Here is a 25322-nt window from a genome sequence, read left to right as displayed (position 1 = left end):
AGGAATTAGCAGGAATATAGCAGCATTTAACTGAGCGAACGCGTCGGCTGAATTTATCGACCGGCCGCCCTTCGTCAAACTATACGCGGGCGTTTTTCCGCGCGAGCGATGATCTCGCTATTTGTTTCCTGTGCGAAAAGGATGCGTAGTCCCTTTTGGATGTGGTGAATTGGACATGTGCCCTATGCATAGGCGTGTATCCTATTTTGTATACAAACTAACGGATTCGGACTCTACGCGTATCTGTTTGTAAATATGTTGACGGGTTATCTCGAAGAAAATCTTGCTTGATAAGAAAATTCTTGATAAGAAAAAGAGTATTCCATTTCCACAATGCTGTAAATGTATATAAATATATATATATATATATATATATATATATATATATATAATGTATTTAGCCAATGATATTTTTTAATAAGTTTCTTTTCGTACAGTTTATGAAATAATATCTGCGTTGAGAAGCAGGAAAAGAAATATATCTTTTTATTATTGAGCTAACTATTGATATGTGAGAAATTCTGAAAAGGATTTTAATTTTCCCCCAAACGATCCCAAAAACAGATAAATTTGTCTTATCTAGTCATATAAAGTGTTGTACGTAATAAATGTAGAAATATTTTCTGTTTGCCGTACAAATACAACGATGTATAATGAAGAATGCAAATTCCGCGAGAGCATCGCGGTTCGTTCGATCATCTAGCCTTTCGGTAAATAGGAATAATTATCGCATCGGCGTCGGATTAAAAGCCGGAAACGGAAATATGGAAATAATTGTTATTAAACGTAAACAGTGAATATTTTTAACGAGCGCGAGCGAAGCGGCACAGCGCTGATTTCAACGGCCGATGAATTCGGGAATCGGCGATCGCGTTATGCCTCAAAATAATCATCGCGCATTTCACATCGCGATTATTTTAACCGACCAAAATGTAGAGTCGGTATTTACTCCGCGCACACAAATTATCACGAGCGCAAGTAAATTCCAGTTGCTTTATTCAGATTTGACGTATCAGCCGCAAATGTGACGAGATGAATCACACATTGTGCCCGCGTGCGATGATTAGTAAGTACGACTTTTGAATTAATTGTCATCGATCGACGTCGCTCGTGCAGCCAATTCGAATCCAATAGCGTAAAACCTTTTATTTTCTTTCTTCCGGATCTCCTGTCTATATTTATGTACCGTTCATGTGCAAAGCTACAATTTCTCGATTATATAATCGTCGAAATATCTCGTGTCCATTTTTAATAAAATTAATTTATAGGAAATATCGATGACCGATGAGCTAAAAATGTTCGTTAAATATATATTGCAGAGCATTGCAAATTTTGTAAAAAGTATTGCAAAATCTACATTATATTACCGACAACATGATTGTTGAAAAAATGTTTAAATTTTCTGTAAATGATTATTATCGTGCCCATAAAATAACATAAAAATATGATGTAACTATATTATTCTTTTTAATATGACTAATATGCTTCAGAGAATATAGATTCATAAAATAAAATGTTTCTTTTCTCTTAATATACAATTTTGTGAATGTACGTTTTAACCATAGAAAAAAAAAATCTTATAAACCATCGTTGCAAAAATATAATATTTCTTTACAAGAAGTGAAACAAATACAATTTTTCTTTATAATATTTCGCGAGTAAAAGTTATCAGTTGAAAGAACAAATCTCGCTCTGTATAATTATTTCGTGTGCTGCTGCCCTATCGCGTTCCCGCACCGGTTATCGAATCATTATTCTTCGCGTAATCTCGCTCAGGACAGACAATTCCGGCGCTTTTTAAAGCTCGATATATAAACTCTGCCCGCGAGCAAGCTCTTATCCTACGCGACTGAATCTATTATCCAAGAAGTGACCGGGGAGTGCGTCAGAAACGCGTGATGGATGAGCGGTGATTAATTATACGGTGTCCACCCCTCTTCCCCCTTTCTCTCGGCCGGGGAACCAGGTCCCTAACCCATAGTCATCCTCCGCCCCCCTTTCATCGGTAAATACACGACGCGGTTACGATCTACGTCGGCGCGGCTCTTCTTCGAGTTTCCCGCTAACCAACGACGGCGTCCATCCGGCTATAGCGTGCTAGCTTGATATATTAATTTTCCAGAGTGGCCGTTCACGTTACTGCGTGGCATTTCACGGAAACTATACGTCGAGAGCACTAAGATATTCGACGCCATCGACGAAACCATCAACTACCTCAGACAATTATTTGAAACGCATCTCTCAAGCAATTATAATACTTGAATTTTGCCAAAAAAAGATGAGTCACCAATTATTTATTTATTTCTCTGCTAAAACATAATTAAATTGTTTCAATAATTAAACTATAACATTATCGAATCTAATTATTTTAAGTATAGTTCAAATTTACGTAGTTATTTGTAAATTATACAATTATGAATTTAATTTTTTATCGGAGTCTTAATAAAGTTAATAATGATTTTTTTTTTTTAATTCTATATACAATATTTTCAATATGCAATTTTAAAGAGAGAGCGTTTCTCATTTAAAATCAAAATAGCGCATACATTAAAATGGTTATTTACTGGCGTTGAGGAGTCAAATCCTGCCGAATTAATTTATAAATTGCGAAATAACCGCGTAGGATTTTAAATTAATTTTAAATTCACGAATTGCGTCAGACCGAACGAGAGATCGAATGGCGAACGAATATATTAATCGTCGTAAATGGTGCCGTTTTACACGGCACAGATTTATCAAACCTTTTGTTAAACGCGGAATTTTATATTTTTCATCAAACTTTTGTGATACGCACTTGCAAACAGTCGTTAACAGAGTTACAACCCGACGCATCGTTTTCCGAAAATTACGTTCTCTCGAACGTACGAAATTGACGATGCTCCATGGTACAGAATACTGGAAGCATAATACATCTAATCCACAGACGTAGGGCCAATAGCACAAGTGCACGCGATTATTTAGCCGTACTAATGCGCGTCTAGAGTTTAACCACAGCCTTCGCCGACGTGCCGGGCTGTACGGACAATGGATTTGCTGGACGATGACCAGCCATGGGGATGACCATGATAGTCATGCGCACGGACACTCGCTCTAGAAAATGACAATAAGGGATAACGGATTGATCGAATTGATCGGCAAGACTGCGCGGGATGCGAAACAAACACGATATTGCATTCGATTGCTAATGCAATATTCAGAGTCAAAATCAAGAGATTACATAATTGTTAGATATATTTTATACAGTTGTTGTGAAATATGGTTATATATTTTAATATTTATTTTTTAAATAAATTTCATCTCAAATGTAATTAATTATGTGAAAATATTCATTTGCACCCCTCTTAATAAACAACAAATTCTTAGAAATCAGTAAAAACTATACATTCCAGTTGCTAGAAAAAACATTTCTAAATCTTTTTATTTAAATATTATTTTATATTATTATTATATTATTATATTTATATTATTATTCTAAATTATTATAATTTATTATAAATTAATTATAAATTTATCTCTTGTTTTATGAAATGCATTTATAAAATAAGAGATAATAATAATAATAATAATTTTTAATAAGAGAAAGAATAAATTTGCATAAGGGCGATAAAAACCGTGATGCGATTTTCGCTATTAATACTTTTGCCGATTATCACTAATGAAACACATGGTGCATAAATGTGCTCAGCGAATAGATTATTCTTAAGCTGACGCCCTCCCGATTAAACGCAGGTTAAACAGACTTCAATTCGTTAGGCGTAAAAATCTATGGAGGGGTGAAATCAGGTGTGACGGATCAAAAGCAACCGCACATGTTGCATTCTCGCGCAACAATCCCCAAGTGTTGACGTCTAACAGACCCCCAACGTTAAAACCTGCACGATAGCGCTGTGCACTGGCCCTAATTATATGCTATTATTTCCCTAATAGGATCAAAACCGGCGATTCCCCAACTACAAGTCCATCGAAAGCCGCATCTTTTTCACGGCGATATATGTCGGATTTATTTCAAAATTATTGTAATAATTCATTGCACGCGAACACACTAAAATTAAAGAAAAATCTCACGTGCGAAAAAAATAGAATTAACTGATATTAGAGAGAGACATATGTATACCTAATTTTTCTTTTCCTACAATAATAAATGAGAAAGTTATTGACGTTAATATGTTCGTTCGCCAGATTTTTGCACGACGGTAGATTTGTGTTAAAAGTGCATGACATTTTTGAAAATCTGTTTTCTTTACCTTTCACACAGAAATAATATATATCAAAATTGAATATCTATATATCAAATTGTTGAAATGAATGTTACGTATAAACAATCGTCACATTGGCAACGGAGGCGGCGTTTGCGACTTGTTTTCCCTTTGGCGCCAGGTGGAAATGGATGAAACTCGCCTCGCGAAATTAACCACCGACCGAATAACAATCAGAATCGTGCGGAAAAGCACGGGAAACAGGCGTGGTGGTACGTCGGCCGTGCGTGAAATTGAAAACGCGGCGCCATTAAAACGGCATTAATGACGGGATGGCGAATATTGAGATGTATCTGTGTGTTATCGGGCCGACAGGATTTTTGAGCGCCCTGGCGCGCGACGCAATAAATCCGCGTCCCGTCTAAATTAGGATCTACGTGTGCCGAATTCATTTCGGAAAATATGGCACGGACGCGCGTAATATTGGATGGACGCGACGTAAATTTGGGACGCTCGCTTTAACCCCTGCCGTTACGTGTTTGACAAGTTTGGCTCGATATTGTGCATGGGCGACCATTTTGTAACACAATTGAGAGAAATGCACACGGATAAATCATAAATGTCTATATATATTCTTGCGACAAATGATATAGTTATTTTGTTTTATTTATCACAAAATATATATATATAAATATATATATATGTCTCTAAGGATAAATACAAAATTTTATGGAGATGACAAAATAATCTTTTTAAATTATTATTTTATAAATTAATGTAATGAATTTATAAAAAAAATCATTTACACAAACCTATTTAAACACTTAATAGGTACTTCTCTATTTTGTATATGCACAATATGATATATGTATAATATAATATTCTCGACACTTTACGATGACATTTTGGAGCTGATATGAAAGAGCCAGTTTGAAATCTCTGAATCGCTCAACCATCAGCCGCGACGTTGCACTCTGTTTTCCTCTTTTCCGTCTAGTCAATCATCGCGCGCACGGGTTATTTTTTTACATTTCGATATATCAATGTAACGAAGCGGAGAAGGAAAAGAAACGAGGATAACGCCGCACGCAGACACGGGAATAAAGCTTATCGAGACGAAATTCCCGCGATGAAGGAAATATTCCCCTTATCTCGATACGTGAACGAGCGTAGAACAAGTAGAAAAGAAAGGATCGAAGGAAACGAAAAGAGGGACGAAGACATAGTGCATCCGTGACTATAAGGTGTGACTTTACACGAGACCGAGAGAACACGAAAGACGAAGAAAAACTTGGAAGCTTGTAGATACGGATATGCGACAGAGATGAAATATAGAAGGATTATGGGTACAAGTGTATGAAATAGTATGCGAGAGAGGAATAAAGAGAGAGAGGAATAAAGAGAGAGAGAAAGACAAAGATGAAGGATGTCAAAGGATGCCACGAAGACGCGGGCGGAAGCAGGATACAAGGAGGATGGTATTGCAAGCCGCATGAAAACGAAAGAGAGAGAGAGAGAGAGAGAGAGAGAGAGAGAGCTCAGAAGAAGTACCTGAAGTACTGACGTAAGCTGAACAGAGAAGACAAAGGAGAAAGAGAGATTGCGCCAAACGTCGAGAAAGTCCGTGGAGAGGAGAGAACGTACGCGCGGTGGAGAAGGGGAGAAGAGGAAAGCGGATGAAGGGAGGAGGCGAGGAGAGTGGGGGCGAGATAGCGCAGTTATCAGCGACCGTGAGGTAGTGTGTGGGTGCGTCGGCCATGTTGCACGAGCCTGCGTGCTTGGTCCTCCCGTGTGTCTCTCCCCTTCTCTCTTTGCTACCCTTCCTTTTACCATCGTCCTCTCTCCCTGCCTCTCTACCATCATCACTCTGACTCTCGCTCCCCTCTCTTTCCTTCTCTTTCTCTCTCTCTCTCGCTCTTTCTCTCTCTCCCTCTCTCTCGGTCGAACCGCGGCGCGTCAATATCTCGACCCATGGTCCCCCGTACTCCGTGCCGCTCTCGGGAGGGCAGCCTTCGCCCTCGGCCAACCAGAAGGCAAGCTGATACCCCGCTGTAGCGATGGCAACGCTACGCAGCGCGGGTTGCGTCGTCGACAACGAGGCTTCCCGCCGACGACGAAGAAAAGGAGGAAAACGACGAAAAAGCATCGAAGAAAGAAGAGTCGGCCAGATAGTCGATGACGTGACCGGCGACGACGACGAAGAGGATGGCGTCATGAAGGCCGAGAAGATTAGACCAGACAAACTGCTGTCACTCGATCGTAGATAGAATTTGAGAGACATAGAAAGAGAGAGAGAGAGAGAGAGAGAGAGAGAGAGAGAGAGAAAGAGAGAGAGAGACAGAGATAGAGCAAATCTGGATTAATGTTTATTATATATAATTATTTGACGTTTGCGTACTATATTATTATTGCATCAAGAAATTATTACGTTGGTTAAGGACAAGAATTTTGTTGAAATCATTTCTTTTTATTTTAAATTTTTCCAATTCAACTGATATCTTCAAAAAATCAAAACGAATTTTGCTCCATTTTAACAAATTGACAATTGATTAACAATTAATTTCTTCTTATGTATCTAATTTTTTTTTGTTATATAAATATGAGCTAATTCTCTTTAAATTGCAAAATAAGCTTTCCCTCTTTCTTTGCAAAATGATAATTATACATAAATTTAAAACATATATATATGTATGTATGTATAGTATACTTTAAATTTTTGAGAAAATTGAAAATTTACTAAAAAATTCTTATGTATATTGATTCAATGTAAACGTTCTTCTCTCGAAATGCTTAAGAGTTATTTTAAAATTCAATAAACCTTAACACTGTGAAAATAATACGTGATATAATCCAAAGGAAAGAGAAAGAGTGTATGTATTTTACTATTATAACATATAACAATTATAAATCTTGATACATAATGAATTAAATTATTATCGTTATTAGTATTTAAAATATTTTGCGCAGGCAGTTATTATCGCTCGTAATAAGGTTAATCAGATAAAGATAACTGATTTTAAAAAAATATCCAGTTTTCAAAATTAATAAAATGTATGTACAATGAAAATTAAACATGTAATAATGAAATATTAATTAATTGAAATTTAAAATATATATGTGCATATACATATTTGTTCTGATATTGTCCTGATCGATGGGAAATTTCATTAAAGAAATCATTGTTCTAAATTAATCGTCAAATGAACATCTGTTTAAGAAGATTCGAATGAAAATTACATAATGCCAGAGCAAATGGCTTCCTATATTGTACGTAGAGAGTGTTTCTTTCTCGAATGTTAACACAACTCGAAGCTGATACCCTCAGCGAAACGACTCCATCGTCGCGATAACCAAATATTGTCATTCCGATTATTACCGTTGGTAATAAGTCCCTCCCTCTGCCTGTCGTAAAACAGAAAGAAGGCGAAACGACTTCGGTGGAGAAAGGAGAGCCGTCCGGTGACAAGACTGAAGTTACAGATTAAACAAACAACGAGCAATACGCAATGATTTATTGGAAATGGAGGATTCACTTTAAGCTCTCCCTCTCTTTAGTTACGTGTTTTCAGAATATTTTAAGTTATCGACACTCTCTCTTTAAAATTCACATGACCGTACACACACATATATATTGTCTATAAAATTCATAGATATATTATAAATATTATTCTATAAAATATTAACATTACATAAGAGATAAAAAAAATTATATGACTTTTTTTAGAAATCAAATAGAATTTCACAAATTTCTTAATTTTAATTGAGTGTTTCATACGAGAGAGAGAGAGAGAGAGAGAGAGAGAGAGAGAGAGAGAGAGAGAGAGAGAGAGAGAGAGAGAAAGTACTAAATAGTAGTACGTTAATCATAAATAAATTAAGATATAAATTAAGAAATTTATAAAAAAGTTGATTAGTGTAGTTTCTGAGAGACTTATTAAATAACTGAAATAAATCTTTATATCATCATTCGCATAAATCTTTTACTAAATTTAATGCGTACTATAAATATATATTTATATAGAGCAAAATTATTTCAAGAAATATATATATATATAAATAATAGATATAAAATAATAACATAATAAATGAATCTTTATTTATTGAATTATTTTCGAAACGCTTATTCGTTTAAAAATTTTTTTACATATTATAAAAAGGAAAAAAAAGAGATATCTCTGTATTTGAATAGCAATGGATAAAAATGGTTATTAACGTTTTGTTCGATTTCTGACAAAAATCTGATACATCACATAATGTCGGCGATCAGATTTCGTCGATTCGAGTACGCTTCTAGCAATAAGGTCTACCCCTCTGATAGGGATGATAAAACGACGAGAAAGAAAAGAGGAAGAATGGACGACGGGACAGATAACGGACAAGCTGATCGAAATTAAGGACAAAATGGTTGAGTTAAAACTGGGGCGAAGAGTTATTCAAATAAAGTTTTATTTAAGCACAACCATTCCGGCACAAAAACGCTTCGCGTTTTATTTCCTTGGTATGTTCTATAAAATTGGCTAATAATGTATGCACTTTAATCGCCGTATCAATAGTATGAATATAGAGAGCTGAATTGAATTGGTTGACCGTAACTTTAATCAATTTAACCAATGTTTGCACAAAATGTTTTTTCTCGATACTCATCGCCGTATTTCAAAACACATGTTAGTCAATTTAATATTATACCAAAGATAGTTATAAAAAATTAAACATTGCCGATAATACATATTTATAAAATTGTCTTGATTTTTACATTCACACAAATGTAATAAGAATTATCTTGGCAAAATTTATACAATATCTATTTAATAATTCTAAGATCCCCGATATTTACACGATTGTGTAATAGTGAAAATATCGTTCTTCATAAAAATGATTGTTGATTTTCGTTAATGTAATATCGTTCGCCCGATCCACGCCCATATAAGAGTACATGCAATCGCCGCGATACATATGTAACTTAACGATCGACGTGCGCTGCACTTGATTTTATTACGTAGCAGGTGTCCCATTAAGACCAGGATTATATTCTAATTAACAAGGAGTTTGTCGTGTGACCGCTTCCCTAATCCGTTTACGAAAATTTCAATTTCTCGCCGGCGCACCTAAGTAAACCGGATCCCGTCCTTAAGCCGCAACGATTCCTCGTCGTTCGTACCGTAGCTCGGCGGCGATCACGTGCCGAAAGTGCAAACGACGGTCAGACTTTGTCTTTCTCCGAAATTTGTACTGAAATTATCGCGGCGAGGACAAATCGAACAGATCGTCGCCGCGAAAGAACAATTGCTCGCAGGATCGTGAAGGAAGTACCAGACCGTTTTACATGGATTTTAATTGATGAAATAACGAATGTCAATGTATAAAAATTATATAAAAATTATCACGCAAACATATTTGTATGAAATTGCTCTCATAACTTTATATTATTTTATAAAGCTAGGAAATTATTAACGTTTTGATATATATATATATATAAAAACATACACACACACACACACACACACACACACACACACAAGATTTCATTGTCAGTATTACCAAGAGCAATGGCAGTGCAAAAAGTTTTTATTGCCCTTTTCTTTTTTGTTACAATATTTACGATGTATAAATACTTTTTTAGCAGCATATTTTTACGAGTAAGTAAACTTTGCTTAGAAAAGTAGTTACCCCTGAGATCTTTTTAACATTCTTTTACATTTTACGTTTTAAGCTTTCAAGTGCAATGTCGCGTATAGCGATAAGAAGCAAATAAATATGTTAGCCTACGGAAATGCGAAATTTTTTTAATGCAATAATGCGAATTAAGAAAATTTATTCTTTCACGTTAACTTTTCACACAGTATAGCGAGCACATGAATCAAATTTTGCTTTCAAATTCTCGGTTTCGCTAATCTTCGTTTATTCCCCCTGTCCCCTTTCTCTGTTTTTCCTTCACACAGCACATATATCCTACTCGCATAGTCAGCCGATATAAAAGATGGAGAGATTACGGGCGAGTGATACACGTACGCACATGATCGAATGATTTTCCTCCTTGTCGCTTTCAGTCAACTCTTGCATTTTCTCTTTCTCTCTAGCTAGTTGCACTCTCTCCCCCTCCCTCTGTACCCCTTTTGTACTCACCCTGGGTTTTCAGCGCGAGAATATATATCGAACGTATGACGTGCTGCCGTCCGTACATGCAGCTTCGTGCGCAGCGAAATTAACCCTCTTGTGCATTTGGGTATGATCTGTTTCATGCACCGAACCAGTTCAAGATAATGTCGACACGTAAAAGAGCGTTGATCGAATTTTCATTCGTTAAACTAAAACATATTATTTAATTTTCACTGTTAAATACTTTAGTAGCTAATTATTAAGTTTTAAAGTTTTATTTGAGTGAAAACTGTCTAAAAATATTTTTAAGCGTAATCTTATGCCATCTATTAACTCCTTAGCCTCACATTTTCAAGAATAATTCATATACAATTCAAGTATAAAGAAGTGGAAAGAAATCCGTATAATATTTTTACATTTTGCAAAGTCGATTTTTTCCCCGTAATTATATTCAATTTACTGATGGAGTATCGAATCGACCCGAGGTCAATATTTTCAAAGAGTTTCTCCTTAAGAGCGTAAGGAAGAAGTATCCATTTCTTCCGGGATGTGTGTTTAATTCCCGCTTTAAGAGTCGGTAATGATTACATTGCATTTTGCATTGAATCCCGGGACTTGAAATATAATACAAGCAAAGTGTATATAATGTCTAGCCGCTATATTAACCGAAAATATGCACACGATGTTTACGCCAATGCATTCGCGTTGCGTCGTTCATCAGATGATGCGTCAGATGTAGATAACGGTAACAATTACTAAAATTTTCGCCAATCTTGATCGCTATATCAATAAAAATACTTAAATTTAAATCTCTCTTAACAACCTCACCGCGAAAAGAAGGAAATCTTATTTTCGTATTATTCCTGCATTGTAATTTTAATTATTTCTCGATTATTAATAAAAAAAAAAAGAGGATTAAAAAAGGAAATAATTGAATCACATACACACATAGATAATACTATCTATAAAATTATTTCTAACTAAAGCATTGTATATTTGGAATTATCTTAATAAGATAAAGTCAACTTAAAGATTTTGATTGATGAATAATTAATAATATAAATAATTAATAAAAAGTACTCCTGAAGAGTAAGAACTTATACGCTTTATAATATAAAAAGCATGAAAAAGCAAAGAATCTCTGTCGTTTTATAATATTATGTAATATTTAAATTATTCCAACGTACGTTTCCCCTTCCTACCTCTCTCATAAATTTCGTGCTTTAACCTACATTGTAGTACAAAGGCCGAATGTCCTTTGGCACATCTCTCCGCAGCTTCTGTGCAGAGGGGCTCTAATGGACATCTTCGCCGTGAATATTCCGGTGTAAAATGGTCGCGCTGGTAAATCCCCGAGGCTGCGAATCAACGGGTTACCGTACGAAGTGCGATGCAACGCCGGCAGTTTCGTTAACGCGCTGCGCTCTCCGGCGCATCTGCGCATGTATTCGCGAGCGCACAGCGTGTGTACAATCAAACATTGTTCATGATTTAGTCAAATATTGGCCAGATACACAGGTCTGTAGTGCCACTCGGTGTATATCTGCCCTCGTGTATCATGTCGAATAATCCGCGGGAGATTGCACCTCCGCATAGCCGCCCCGTTAACTAAGACTCGTTTACGGCGGGTGTTCATACGACGAATACACGATAATGCAGTGGATACCGCACGGAGATATAGCCGCGATCGCCAACAACAGCGTACCGTCACCTTATCGTCTACGTCTACGATAATCCTAACGTTCGCTGCCTCATGCGTCTCTCGTGTGATCCCGTAAACTGCTTGGTCGGGATTAGCATGCACGTATATACATATACATCCATGGCGTCCGTGAAACACATAAATGACGATTTTTCAAAACGTCATGTGTCCCCTAAAGCATACATCGAGTAATTGTATAATTAAAATTTTTAGTTATTCACATTTACTTCCCATTCGGAAAAGAACAAAAAATGAAGACACAAATGTATTAAAGCATATCGATACAGAAGTATCATATTGTCTGACAATATTATCCATAAATTTTTTCATTAACGACGATATATGTATTTTATATATAGATTCTTCTCAGAATTAAAAGAAAAATTCGATATCGCTACAAATAATTAAAGCTCAATTTTATCCTGAACATGTCATTTTATATAGAGGCTTGTTAAGCTAAATAAAAATTAAGATAGCCATAATTGAAAATTTTTCAGTGCGTAACATACAAGGACGGAAGATAAGATACGGAGACACCCCCATAAATTGACGATTATCTCTAGGAAACGCAACGAACGGAAGCAGCTCAAGGAATATTACAGTAAATAAATTAGCTATAAGAATTAATAGAAAACCTTTCTGTGCTTCTAATCAAAAGAAATATGTTTTCTCCTTAATAATTGATATACGAATGTAAAAAAAGGTCGCTGCACACAAGTATATAATTAAAACTAATGGAAATAAAGAAATAGTCAAAAAGAGAGAAAATATATATGTAAAACATTTTTTATCTTAACAAATGTTTTTTGTCCTAAATAATTATTCTCTCGCTGGAAAAATAACGTATTAATTTTTAATAATATTATGATAGCCCACAATTAATTAAAGAGCTTCGCTTCATAGAATTCAACTCTTAATTCTCTTTAATGTATCTCTCTCGATCGCTCGACCATCAATTAATCTCTTCAAACGCCGGATCGGCATTTCCGGCTTTCACTCTGGATTACAGCTCGTCGAGCAGCGCGATAAATCGGCATTGAACGAGCGGATTGCATATACAGATTAGGAAATTTACACAAGATACTCGATCGCACTTTGCCAACAAAAAGCTTAAGGTCAATGAGTACAGATCGAGTGTGCTCTCGCGCAAATGTCCTGGAATCGAAGTTAAATATTATTACATCGACGGCGAAACGCGCACCGCGGAGCTTAATAAATGCGTGTAACTCGGGTATTGCAGTATCGAATGATTGACATGTGACGGCTTGCGGAAAAAGATGATCGAAGGATTAATTTAAGTTTTAAGTCAAATGTCAGAGTCCGTTGTTAGTTCCTGTTTTATTCTGTTTTAGCAAACGCAAAATCATCTAATATTTTTATTGACTACTTTCCATTGAGCAAAACAATTAAAGCAATGAAAGAAACTTTATATTAGTAACAGATTATATATTTATCCTGAATTACTTTCAAAATATTCCTTTTGCATTTTTTTTTTTTTTTCTTTAAGACTTATGTTTGTATCATTTTTAAATGCCTCGACTAGTAGATTAAGTTTCAATATAAAAACATTTTATTAATTTTCTTATATAATTAATCCAAATCACATGTAACCGTATATTTAACCAACGTTAATTATTACACGTCTCGCAAAAAAGTTGTATATATGATTTCGCACAATTATCGTAACAAATTTTATGACTCGTTTTGCCAAAAAAGATGCCGCCGATACACGTGCCGGCGCGCCTATCTCGTTTTTAATCTGCCCACTTATCCTACTCATACCTTTTACACACATGTCCTTATTATCACACCCGAAATCAATCGATCGCTACTGATAACTCGGCTGAAGGTTTGTTTGCCATTGGCACAGCGATGATGTTGCTTTTTGCAGTAGCTGTCACTATCTTTGATGAACTACGAGACAGGCACACATAGAAAATGTTACGAAGAAGTAAAACTACTGATGTAGTTAATTAAATTATTACAATAATTTGATAACATAATTAACTAATATTTTATTTTGGAATTTAATTTATGAGTCGAAGATGTTTTGATATTTATTTACTGCAAAATTTCAGTACAGTACGCTTTGAAATCTATAATATTATGTTAAAGAGATAAAATAATAAGCTCTTATAAATTCACTATTTGTCGTGTACAAATGTAAATCGATGTCACATATTGCAAGTGTATAATAATTAATTGAAAGTGTAACACAGCAGCAAATTTACGATAAAAATTTTCAGTTTATAATGTGACATCATAAATTATGTCAAACATATTTTATGCAGTATGATAGACACTCGAAGATGCCATTGCAGATAAATGTATCATAATAATTATAATTTATTCAACGAATTATTCACCCATGTTGAGATATTCGTTATTTGAAGAAATGAATTTAATGAATTAAATATATGTATATATACACAGGATTGCTGATGTAATATCGCTTGCTTTAACAAAAGTAACAATTAATGCGAATGTTTACATATCATTTGCATATGGGACACATTTCGACATTCAATATATTTTAATTAGTTTCACCGCAAGATTATTGTAGGATAAAAACATATAATGTGATTGTACGTGTTTTCTCTTTTTGCTTAAAATTACGCTGAATATTTCTCAAGAATAAAAGGAAGTGTGGAAGAGGATAGTTATAAATTCGTAAGGGAAAAATGGTATGTAAAAAAAAGCAGCGTTTAGTTTTCGTAGAAATACGTAGATTTATTGAAACATTTACAGCCTTATCTCATCGATTCGTCGCTCCTTTCACTCTCTCTTTTTTTCTTTGACAACAGTGTGAAATTCTCACCATTCTTACTTATACCTTTCATTCATTCATTCATTCATTCATTCTCTCTCTCTTTCTCTCTCTCTCTCTCTCTCTCTCTCTCTCTCTCTCTCTCTCTCTCTCTCTCTCTCTCTCTCTCTCTCTTTTGTCATTTGATCTCTCAAGAATCAGGCGACATATATTTATCGGACATGGGCAGATTCAATTGAGAACTACGCGAGGAGCCGAAGATACGATAGAAGATTGTTATTGGCATAATTTTGATACTATAATACAATTTTCGAGAAATGTATCACGCGCCAATTCTCGTGAATAAACATAGAGATCATGATCTGTGTTATCTACATCTCATCAAAGTCTGAACCTATCAAAATTATAAATTAATTAATTTTGATTCTCCTGAATATATAGGATATGCGGTGTTGCTGAATAAAAATCTCTCTTTCTCTCTCTTTCTCTCTCTCTCTCTCTCTCTCTCTCTCTCTCTCTCTCTCTCTCTCTCTCTCTCTCTCCCTCTCTCTCTGTCAGGAAGACGGTAAAACGGCCCAAGAGACAGTGAAAGCGTGTTAAACATGAGATTTCGTAATTTCGAGATTTGCATTTCACGCGTGCCCCGCCTTGAGAAAAGTCCTATGCAGGATTTGCTTCCTGCTTTCCTTCTTTGATCAGCGCACTCTCGAGAACAAAATAGCCTGAGATCGTAACAATTTCACAAAAGAATTTTCCACGAATTTTTAACTGCCTATCACACACAAAATTATATTGAGATTTCAATATTGTGTAAAAGAAATACGTTTTGCATTATTTCGCAAGAGATTTATAGATTTTATTTTACTTCAAATCTTGTCTCTCAAATGTTATAATTATTCTCCATCAGAGGATGGATTTTGTATTTGCTTGAAATATCAACAAAAAAAAAACTTTTTTGCAATTTAGAATCTTTTATATTGTATTATGGTTTCAACATAAAGTGTCGTAGAGTTTATATTTAAAAATATTGAAAAAAATATTAATTTTAATTAAAAATATATATATTAATATTTTTATTATATATATAAAATAAGAATTAAAGTGTAAAATTTTGAAATCAAATATATATAAAAAAAAATCAAGAAAAAAAAAGATAAATGAACCTAACAGATATGTCCACGACATATAATCGTAATAGTGGCGATAACATAATGGTGATAACAATAATTAATGATCTTCTGTAACGCGCAACTCGTTATTTATAATTTTATATAGATCGGTATTTTATCACTTTCCAGTTTTACTAAAAGTTTTCAAATTTTTGTTTTATTAGAAAATTTCTAATTATAATCTCATCGTTTGCAGGAAATATAAGAGAGTTCCAACATTTCATTAAAGATGTATTTTAACACGCAATTGTTTACCTCTTTAGGAAGTGTTCTTTAAAAAAATGTTTTGTATCCCATATATGTCTCCTTGTACTCAAACAATCTGTGTTTCAAAACAATCAGATTTTTAATATAAATTTAATAAGAAAGATATATAAGAGTATGAGAAAATAGGCGATACGATAGGAGTGGCACGTTTGAGAAAATCAGCGAAATTACGAGCCATCCGCATCTTCCGTAGTGACATTGGATTTTTCAACGATACGATCCGCCAATGAAAGCAGACAGATTTCACTTTCCCTCTGCGAATAGGGTATAGTAAAATCGTACGCGACGACGGTAAAAGCTTTCGTGAATTTCATATTCATAGAACTGAAGTAGTATTGCGAATGATCTAGTGAATTACGTGACCGGATAAAATGTCGTGGAGTCGTCGCAAGATCTATCACACACGCTCGCTCGCGCACCCGCATTGCGTTAATTGCGCGGAATTTTTTTCCATACAATAACACAACCTTACGCCATTTTGACTTAAGCCCTTTGCACTTAAATGTTGACTTGCAGAAATTGCACTGAGACGTATGACACTCGCATGTTCCCAGCATCACTAAGCAAACTCTGTGTCACTTGTATTCGTGCGGGTTTAACTCCAGTTGTGTTACATCTTGAATAAAAAAATCGATTGATTTTCGCTATTTTTACAATGTTGATATAATAAAACGGTGTTTGTGTCGACAGTCATCGGATTGATAACAAACAAAATCTGCCTCAATTTGTACACAATCTCTGTAGCTAGAATCGATTTCGATTATTACTTTATTCGTATTTCGAATTAATTGTATATTTAAGTGTATTAATGATCTAATGACATGTTCCTTAACGCATAAAGAGCATCGTACATTATGATTATTTTGACATAGTAACTGCATGATCTGTTTAGGATGATTCTGAGATTAAATGATAGTCATAGAAATCCTTGTGATTTTTTCGCACTTTTTGGCAATACAGTTTCTAAATGTCAAAAATTAATTCAAAACACGATTTGAAAAGAATTATCTAACTTTAGGTGTACATTGCTAAATTGTATTGTATTTTTGGAAATATTTACACGCGCCATTTTAAAAACAATATGTACAATATCGTACTTTTTATCCGAAAAACCTGAAATGAATCTCTTCGCGAAAAATAAAATATTTTATAAACAATTCTCTGTAACGTTTGCAATGCGAATACGTGTGCGACAGTCTAAAAATATGCTTTCGAAATACACAATACAAAGTATCACGTTTGTCTAGCTTGATCTTTCTCTCTATCTCTCTCATTCTATTTCTTTCTCTCTCTCTCTCTCTCTCTCTCTCTCTCTCTCTCTCTCTCTCTCTCTCTCTCTTTCTCTCTTTTTCTTCATCTCATCCATTCACTCACTTATATTCTATTATATGTATGCATCTAAAGCGCACTTTAGACGATCTATAATATACGATAAAATTCGAAACAGAACTTTTCGTGTCATATAATACAGAAAACATATGTATATAAAGCAGCAAAAAATACATATTTGATACATAGAACATTAGAATACACAGCATGTCAAATTTCATTAGAATTACATTCCCGAATTTGTTCACCTATTGTATAGATCGTCTAAAGTGGACTTAATATATAATAGTATCGCGATAAAGATTCCATTTATATATATATATATATATATATATATATATACATATAGTTATATAATCATATGTATATATACTCTCTTTAACATATAATATTGTACATCATATGCGCATTACGATATATACGGCTATCTACAATTATTATACAAAAACGCGGGGCGTCTCCCGCGTGACGCTCTTAAAACGAATTAATTATTTACTCGACGTTCTCAACTGTCTCGATGACACGCGCGCGTTCATACACCTCGTGAATGCTCATGTGCGTATGCGTGGACGCTGGTGTGCGAATGCGCGGACTCTGCACGTCTCACAGATGCTCGAATATAATTATATTTATACGCAACGCGCATGTGTACTCGTTCGTTAATTTATATTTATTTTCACGTATAGTATCACAAGTTTTGTTCATCCGACACCTCTCTCACTTTTTACCTGACACTGCTTTTCGAGGCTTACTCCATGCCGCGACAACGCATCCTCCTTCGACCCGGGGCCCGCGTGTTCGTCTTTAATATTATCGAGGATATTTCGTCGAAGTACTAACATAGGTTCATCGCCGCGAGTTCATCTGTACAATCTTAACAAATAGCGAATCGCTATTTTTGAGGATTTTTTAAATCATTATTGTAAGCGACTTTTTTAATCGGATGAGATGTACGATTGTTGAGTACATCGTAAAAGCTGAAATCTTTCTAAATTCCAAACAAATTCAGAGAGACAAAACAATTATTTATATAAAATTATCTTATTATTCTCTATAAATTATATTATTATTCTCTAAGATATATTTCACCTAAGTTGATTAGTTGAAATATATCTTTGTTATTATAAATACCTATAAAATATATTTAGGAACAAATTGGTAATCACAATCTTGTCAAATAAATCAATGAAATGAGTGAAATATTTTCGAACCAAACTTGCTCCTAAAGTATTTTTTTTTCTTATTGACAACAAAGATCTTTCACGTTTCAAATCAAGTAGAACATGCATTAATAATCATGCATGCCTGTTGTTTTAATAATATATGTCAAAATAGTAATAAAATAAAGATAATAATATAGTGTAAAGAAGAAAATTATCCATTATTATCGTATTTTCATAAAAATGAAAAAATATGAGACAATTTTAGTTATTAGAATTTAAATTATAATCCACATGTAACATCTTCGCGAGAATATATTGAATATAATATATCGGATTTTTTTTTTGTCATCGATTAAAAAAAAAAAAAAATACTTTTATTTTATTTCTCACGATAAAAACTCAATAATTGTCAATAATTCGCATATTGCATGTGACATAAATAAATGTAACAATAACGGTAACAATCGATACTTAAAATGAAAGGAGATTGAGATCAATGTCTGATCTAACATAAACGTGCATTATTGACACATGAATGATATAATTCCGAAAAAATCTATCAACACCTATGTATCAATATATATTTCGTCTCGGAATTGACATCACTAATATAATGATCTTGTCCAAGCTTACAGAGCAGACAATTAACGCGTATGGGATAATGTTTGAAGCTAATGAGTAATTTTCTAATAATAGTCAGACATCGGTCGAACATAAATGATCATTCTACGACAGAGTCTATCTTGTTTTATTTCTCCTTCTACGAAAGATATTTTTTGCTTTTCATTGAAAAAGAGAAAAAAACAGCGGCTAATAATAACAAATGTGATGATATTTATTATTGTCATACGGAGAAGCCAGATAATTTCATTAAATATAAATCTTATCATTTTTTATTTAAATGTGTGTATGTAAAATCTGTCCAATATTATTAATTAATAAATATATTATTAATAATAGTAATAGACAATATTATAACAATTTTCTCTTTTGATATTCTATGATTTTGAAAACTCTATTTTTTTAAACGTTAAGAATTATTTTTTTAGTAAAAATCTGTAAAAGAAATCTGACAGTTTGAATATTGTATTTTAATTATTGTCTTCGTGTTTTGGTAATTATATGTAAATTTGACTGAAAAGCGATAATTGTTTATAAATTTTTAAATGTGTACCGAATCACTAGATTATCTTAATCAATGTGCAGGAATGGAACGTAGCAACGGAACGCACTCTGCTTATCGCATGAAAATGCATCATTCGTGCGTATCACAAAAAATTCTCACGCGATCTTCAGCGAAATCGCACGATTATGTTGAATGTTCGGTATGATAAAAGCGACAATATGGAATGCGGTATGATTCAGTGTACTCTGGACATTCACATGGTTCTCTTGAACATCTTTTCCGGTGTACACGAGATAAATTCGACAAAATAGATTGTGATAAAATGACGATAATAAATTTCCAATAATAAATGATCTCTTAAATGGGCTCTTTTAGACATAAAGGGAAAGATCGACTCTTCCCTAATGAAACATTATAGAATGCAATAAAATTTTATTCTTTATTTTATTTTTTATGTCATGTAATCTGATTTGATAAACATTTTCTATATTGTATGCCGAAATTATGAATAGAATTCTATCACAAATTAAAGATCGTTTAAAGTAGGCTTTAATCTCCTTTATCGTGATTGTTGTTTGCAATTGTACTTGAAACGATGCTTACCAAGTCATTGTCAGTTTGAGTGACAACATACAGTAACGGACATAAGTTTAATACGAGCAACAAAGATTGTATACGTATGTAAATATTATTTTCCCATTTGCTCCTGTCAAAGGATAATACACAGTAATGTGACCTCCCTACCACTAAAGTTTGGAAGTTAAACGTAAATACTCTTTTCTTATAATTCTTCTTATACCTCTTCATTTGAAATTATATAAACTTATTATATAAACTCTATATTCTCCTTTTTGTTAAATATTCCAAAAATTACTCACCAAATATATCATGCTAAATTAAATAAATATTAAATTAAAAAATAACAAATTTTCTTTTATGCATGATTTTTGTCAATGATAATATAAACATATATATATATATATATATATATATATAATATATATATGTGTATATATATATATATATATATATATGTTTATATTATCATTGACAAAAATCATGCATAAAAGAAAATTTATTATTTTTTAATTTAACATTTATTTAATTTAGCATGATATATTTGGTGAGTAATTTTTGGAATATTTAACATACATATATATATAAAATATATAAATAAATATAAATACTGTTTTCTCGTCCATAGAGTACGTAAACATTGTACAATGTTTATACATAGATAAAGAAATTAATTTTTACGTAAAGAAATTACTTGCCAATATTATATAGTATACAATATTATATAGTATAGTATACAAAAAACCTAATGCCTTTATGTCAGTCATGTACATTGATTTTTTTACTTCCCTTCATTTTAAACTTTTGTACCGCTTTTCAGTATTTGAGTTTATTATATAACGCTCGAAGTATTAAACGAAAAAATATATAGAAAAAGATATATAAAGAAAAAAAAAGTAGAGTATATATAAACTAAAGAGAGAATATATAAAAAAAAAGAGAGAACATAAAAGAGAAAGAGTATATGTGTGAAAGAGAATCTCAGAATGTAGAAAATATTTCATATTTTCTAATAAATTGCATTAATTTTATTTAGTACGATGTTTCTATTAATTAAATCAAATATAACAATCTCGCTATTTATGTTTTCTCAATACTAACAACATAATAAGCAGCTGATCGTCGAGACGATGAACCGTAACAGTAAGCCGAAATACCCTGAGGAATCCTACCTCCCGGCAGCATTCTACCGTCTGTAGATGACGTTTTCCTCGTCCTCATCCTCGTTCTCATCGTCGTACTCGTCGTCGTCGTCGGGCGGCCAACAGACGACGGCGTTGACGATGTCGTCGTCGTTCTCGGTACGACGAGTGCGCCGACGTGATTGCGTACGCGGCGACGACGAGACGGTCGACGAGGTCGCGGGAGACGTCGTCGGTGCTGGAGCCGGGGCCGAGGCTAGAGCCGGGGCCGAGGCTAAAGCCGGAACCGGGGCCAGAGCCGGGACCGGGGCCGGGGCCGGGGCCGGAGCCGGGGCCGGGGCCGAGCCCGGAACCGCAACCGCGCTCGTCGCCGCGATAGCGGACAGATCCGGAGTCGGAGGTGGCATCGGGGGTGCGGCAGCGCTAGCGGCGACATATGCCGCGGCGGCAGCGACTCAGGCCAAAGCGTAAGGGTGGGTGGCGTGATGTCACAAGCCCGGTGTCGCGGTAGCGACGGCGGGAGGCGGTGCGCTCGTGGTAGCGACGCTGGTGGCGTGATGATAATGCGGGCTCTGATAATACTCCTGATGATGATGATTCGTCATGTGCATCGGTCCGGCGGCGTTGGTGCCGACGTGCATGCCGTTGTGATGATGGTGCCCGGGCGGTGCCGAGTGCGCGTGCGGATGATGAGGCGAGCCGAAGTTGGCGTAGCTCTGATGCAGCTGTTCGTACATCTTCATCTCGGGCGGCTTGGTATCCTGGGCGCCGGGTGAGGTGCCGGTCGTGTCTCGCGGCAGTAACCTGTTGATGCTGAACGGATGATTGGCTGCCGTTCCGTATAGCGGTTCTTGCTTCAAACTGCCCGTCATACCGTGATGCAAACTCGCAGTATCGGACAATAGGTGCGGATGGAGGCTACGACTGACCATGGCGGTAAGCTCGTCGTGCGTAGCGAGATCGGGAACTAGGAGGCCACCAATGTCGGTGGTGTCGCTCTTGAGGGCGGTATGGTGTTGATGGAGACTGGCGGTGTGATGATGATGATGCGAGGGCACCAACCCATGCAGATCCTTGTCGTCCTGCTGCGGAGGACCGCCATGGTGGATGGACGAGCCGGTCTTCTTGGAACCAGGCGCGCCTTCGTGAGTGGGCGGGCTGTGTTGGCCAGCGATAGTCGCGCCGGACGCCACCACCGCCGCTGCTGTAGTCTGATGCTGCTGTTGCTGCTGATGTTTGCTGCTCTGCCTGGTCAACTCCTTTTTCTCGTCCTTGAATCTCTTCTGCCGTCGTAGATAACAACCGTTCTCAAACATATTACCGCTGTCCGGATGCAGCGTCCAGAAAGATCCCTTGCCAGGTTTGTCCGGTGTGCGTGGCACTTTAACGAAACAGTCGTTAAAGCTGAGCGAGTGCCTGATGGAGTTTTGCCAGCGTTGCTGATTCTGTCTGTAGAATGGGAATAAATCCATGATAAACTGATAGATCTCTGAGAGGGTCAACATCTTGTGAGGCGCGTTCTGTATCGCCATGGTGATCAAACTAATGTAGGAATACGGCGGTTTTGCATGAGTGTAGCTACGACGGTAAGACTTCTCGCTGCGCGCTCGCTGCAACGCCGAGTTCGGCGAGTCCGGTTCGGTCAAAGCCAGAGGATCCCGACTAACGCCGGTACCGCCGCTGGGCGTCAGTGGCCCGTATCCGACGGCGCTCATACAAGCACCACCGGTGCCCATGGAAGCGCTGCTGTAACCACTCATCCCGCTACCACCCATCGATGCCATTCCCATTGCCGAGCTCATGGTGCTCATGTTGAAGCCGCCGGCGCCCTGTGGGCTGCAGCTAGGTCCGACCCCGACACCCATCGACATACCCATCGGCACGCAGCTCATCGAGTTGATCGAGCTGTACGTGGGCGCCATACTGCCCATGCTGGACATCGCGGCGCTGCTCATGGCACCCGCATCGCCGTACAGTTTTTGCGACTGGAGCATGGTCATAGAGCTCACCGGTGCCGAGGTGGCCTGCTGTCGCGTCGTCGTTGTCAAACGGCTGTCATGAAATCCGCGGTACCACGGCTGTTGGCAGTCGGGTATTCCCTTAATCTTTTCACAGGGTGAGCTCGAACGACCCGTCGAGTCGTCCGCGCTTTCAACTATAATCGAGTAGTCTTCTATCGCTCTCCTCTTACTGTCGAGTCACGAGTCACAGAGATTCCTGAAATCGTACGCAGAGAGAATGAAAGACGCGCGGTAAATTGCCTAGGAATCGCTTCGCACTAAGCTCTCCTTTTCTTCACCAGAAAAAAAAAAAAAACTTCACCGCGAAATTCTAACACTGAACGACACTGAGTTGACGGAACTCTCTTCTATCACAATCGACGAAGAACCGTCGCGTTTCCTCCTTTTCTGCAGGAGATGAGAAAAGTCTCTATCTTCGGAGCATGCACCGCGTCAGCGAAACGCCGAAGAAACGCCAACGCAGACGACACCGTCCTCTTCTTCCCGGAACACAATGCACAGTCCGCTTGTCCACCGGGAAAATGTGCATTCGATACACGGAGTGAACGCGGTCGCGAGAGAGTACCCCCGCGGGAGAGATAGGGGTAATTGTTACCCCAACACCATGAGGGCACGATGAACGCGCGATGCCGACGATAGTTAAAGAGCCTGCTCGCGCGTGTTGTACGACGATGGACGAGTGCGCGAAACAACACCAACCACTACGATGACGTCTGCTCGACGGTCGCGCGCGCGGTCGGTTATTTGATCGAGCGGGGCCCCTGTTTGAGCCACCTCACCGCCTCTCACCACACACTCCGCCTCGTACCAACGTGAATCTCTCTCTCCTCTCTCTGTGTGCCGTGTTGTGGATGGAGGCCGGTTAGCGAGTGTACTCCGCTACTCTTGAGTCGGCGGCTCTTGTTCAAATATACCCCACCGTTACCTGCGTGTGCCGCGCCCGATGGCGTCGGGACCGCCAATCGTGACTGAGTCTCCCTCCGGTTATATCGGATTTGACCAATCCGACGACGAAGCTGGTGTGGCTGTTGGTCCCCTCGAAAGCCGTTTTGAACCATCACATAGCTATATCTCGCCCTGCGCCGCAGCCTCTTCTATCCCTCCGGCGTTGTGTCTCAATGAAACGCGCATGCTCGGCTCGCTCGCGCGCGCGAACCTGATCATCCCTCGCAGCGGAATTGGCTTGCGCAATTCCACGCGAGACGCTCGGCTTCACGACGCACGGCCGTGCCGTGCCGTGCCGTGCCCTGCCAAGCCGAGCCGAGCCGAGCCGAATCGCACGACGCCCGCGCCGTCGCGGCGCGGAGCGCCGCTTTCCTCTCATCTCATGTCATGTCAACTGTCGTCTGCCACGCGTTTGACAACCGGCATCTCTGCTCCGTGCGTGAGTGAATGACGCGGTCTACGCGTCTCCTCTCGCGGACGATCCGCCGCGGATCGCGCGTGTTTCTCATTCGTCCATCCTAATTCTTTCTTTTTTTTTTTTCTTTTTTTTTCACTAAAGACTCGCTTAAATCCAAGTTGTCTATGATAATGCATGAATCGGAGTCTTCATTGACGAACGAGCGAGATATCGTTTTGTTGATCGGCGAGTGAATCAACGTGAATTATTCGCGATAGTGTCCGACGGAAGACGCGAGAAAGACACCCTCCTCACGATGGAATCAACACAGAATACAACGCGGAGACATAGGTATAATGTCATGATTACTGTCGTAAATTAATTATCTTTTATTTGATTATCTATTAATTATTATGTTATTATATT

General features: G+C 37.0%; 1 protein-coding gene across 1 annotated transcript; it reads right to left on the bottom strand.

Annotated features, from left to right (window-relative positions):
- Positions 1–20928: 20928 nt before the first annotated feature.
- Positions 20929–25322, bottom strand: LOC140668749 (silk gland factor 1). Its single transcript, XM_072898046.1, has one exon. It carries the CDS (start codon positions 23531–23533, stop codon positions 22022–22024), a length of 1512 nt encoding a protein of 503 aa, XP_072754147.1. The 5' UTR covers positions 23534–25322; the 3' UTR covers positions 20929–22021.

The sequence above is a fragment of the Anoplolepis gracilipes genome, chromosome 8 (assembly GCF_047496725.1).
Source record: "Anoplolepis gracilipes chromosome 8, ASM4749672v1, whole genome shotgun sequence".
NCBI classification, from domain to species: Eukaryota; Metazoa; Arthropoda; class Insecta; order Hymenoptera; family Formicidae; genus Anoplolepis; species Anoplolepis gracilipes.
This window is presented reverse-complemented; position numbering and strand designations above follow the sequence as displayed.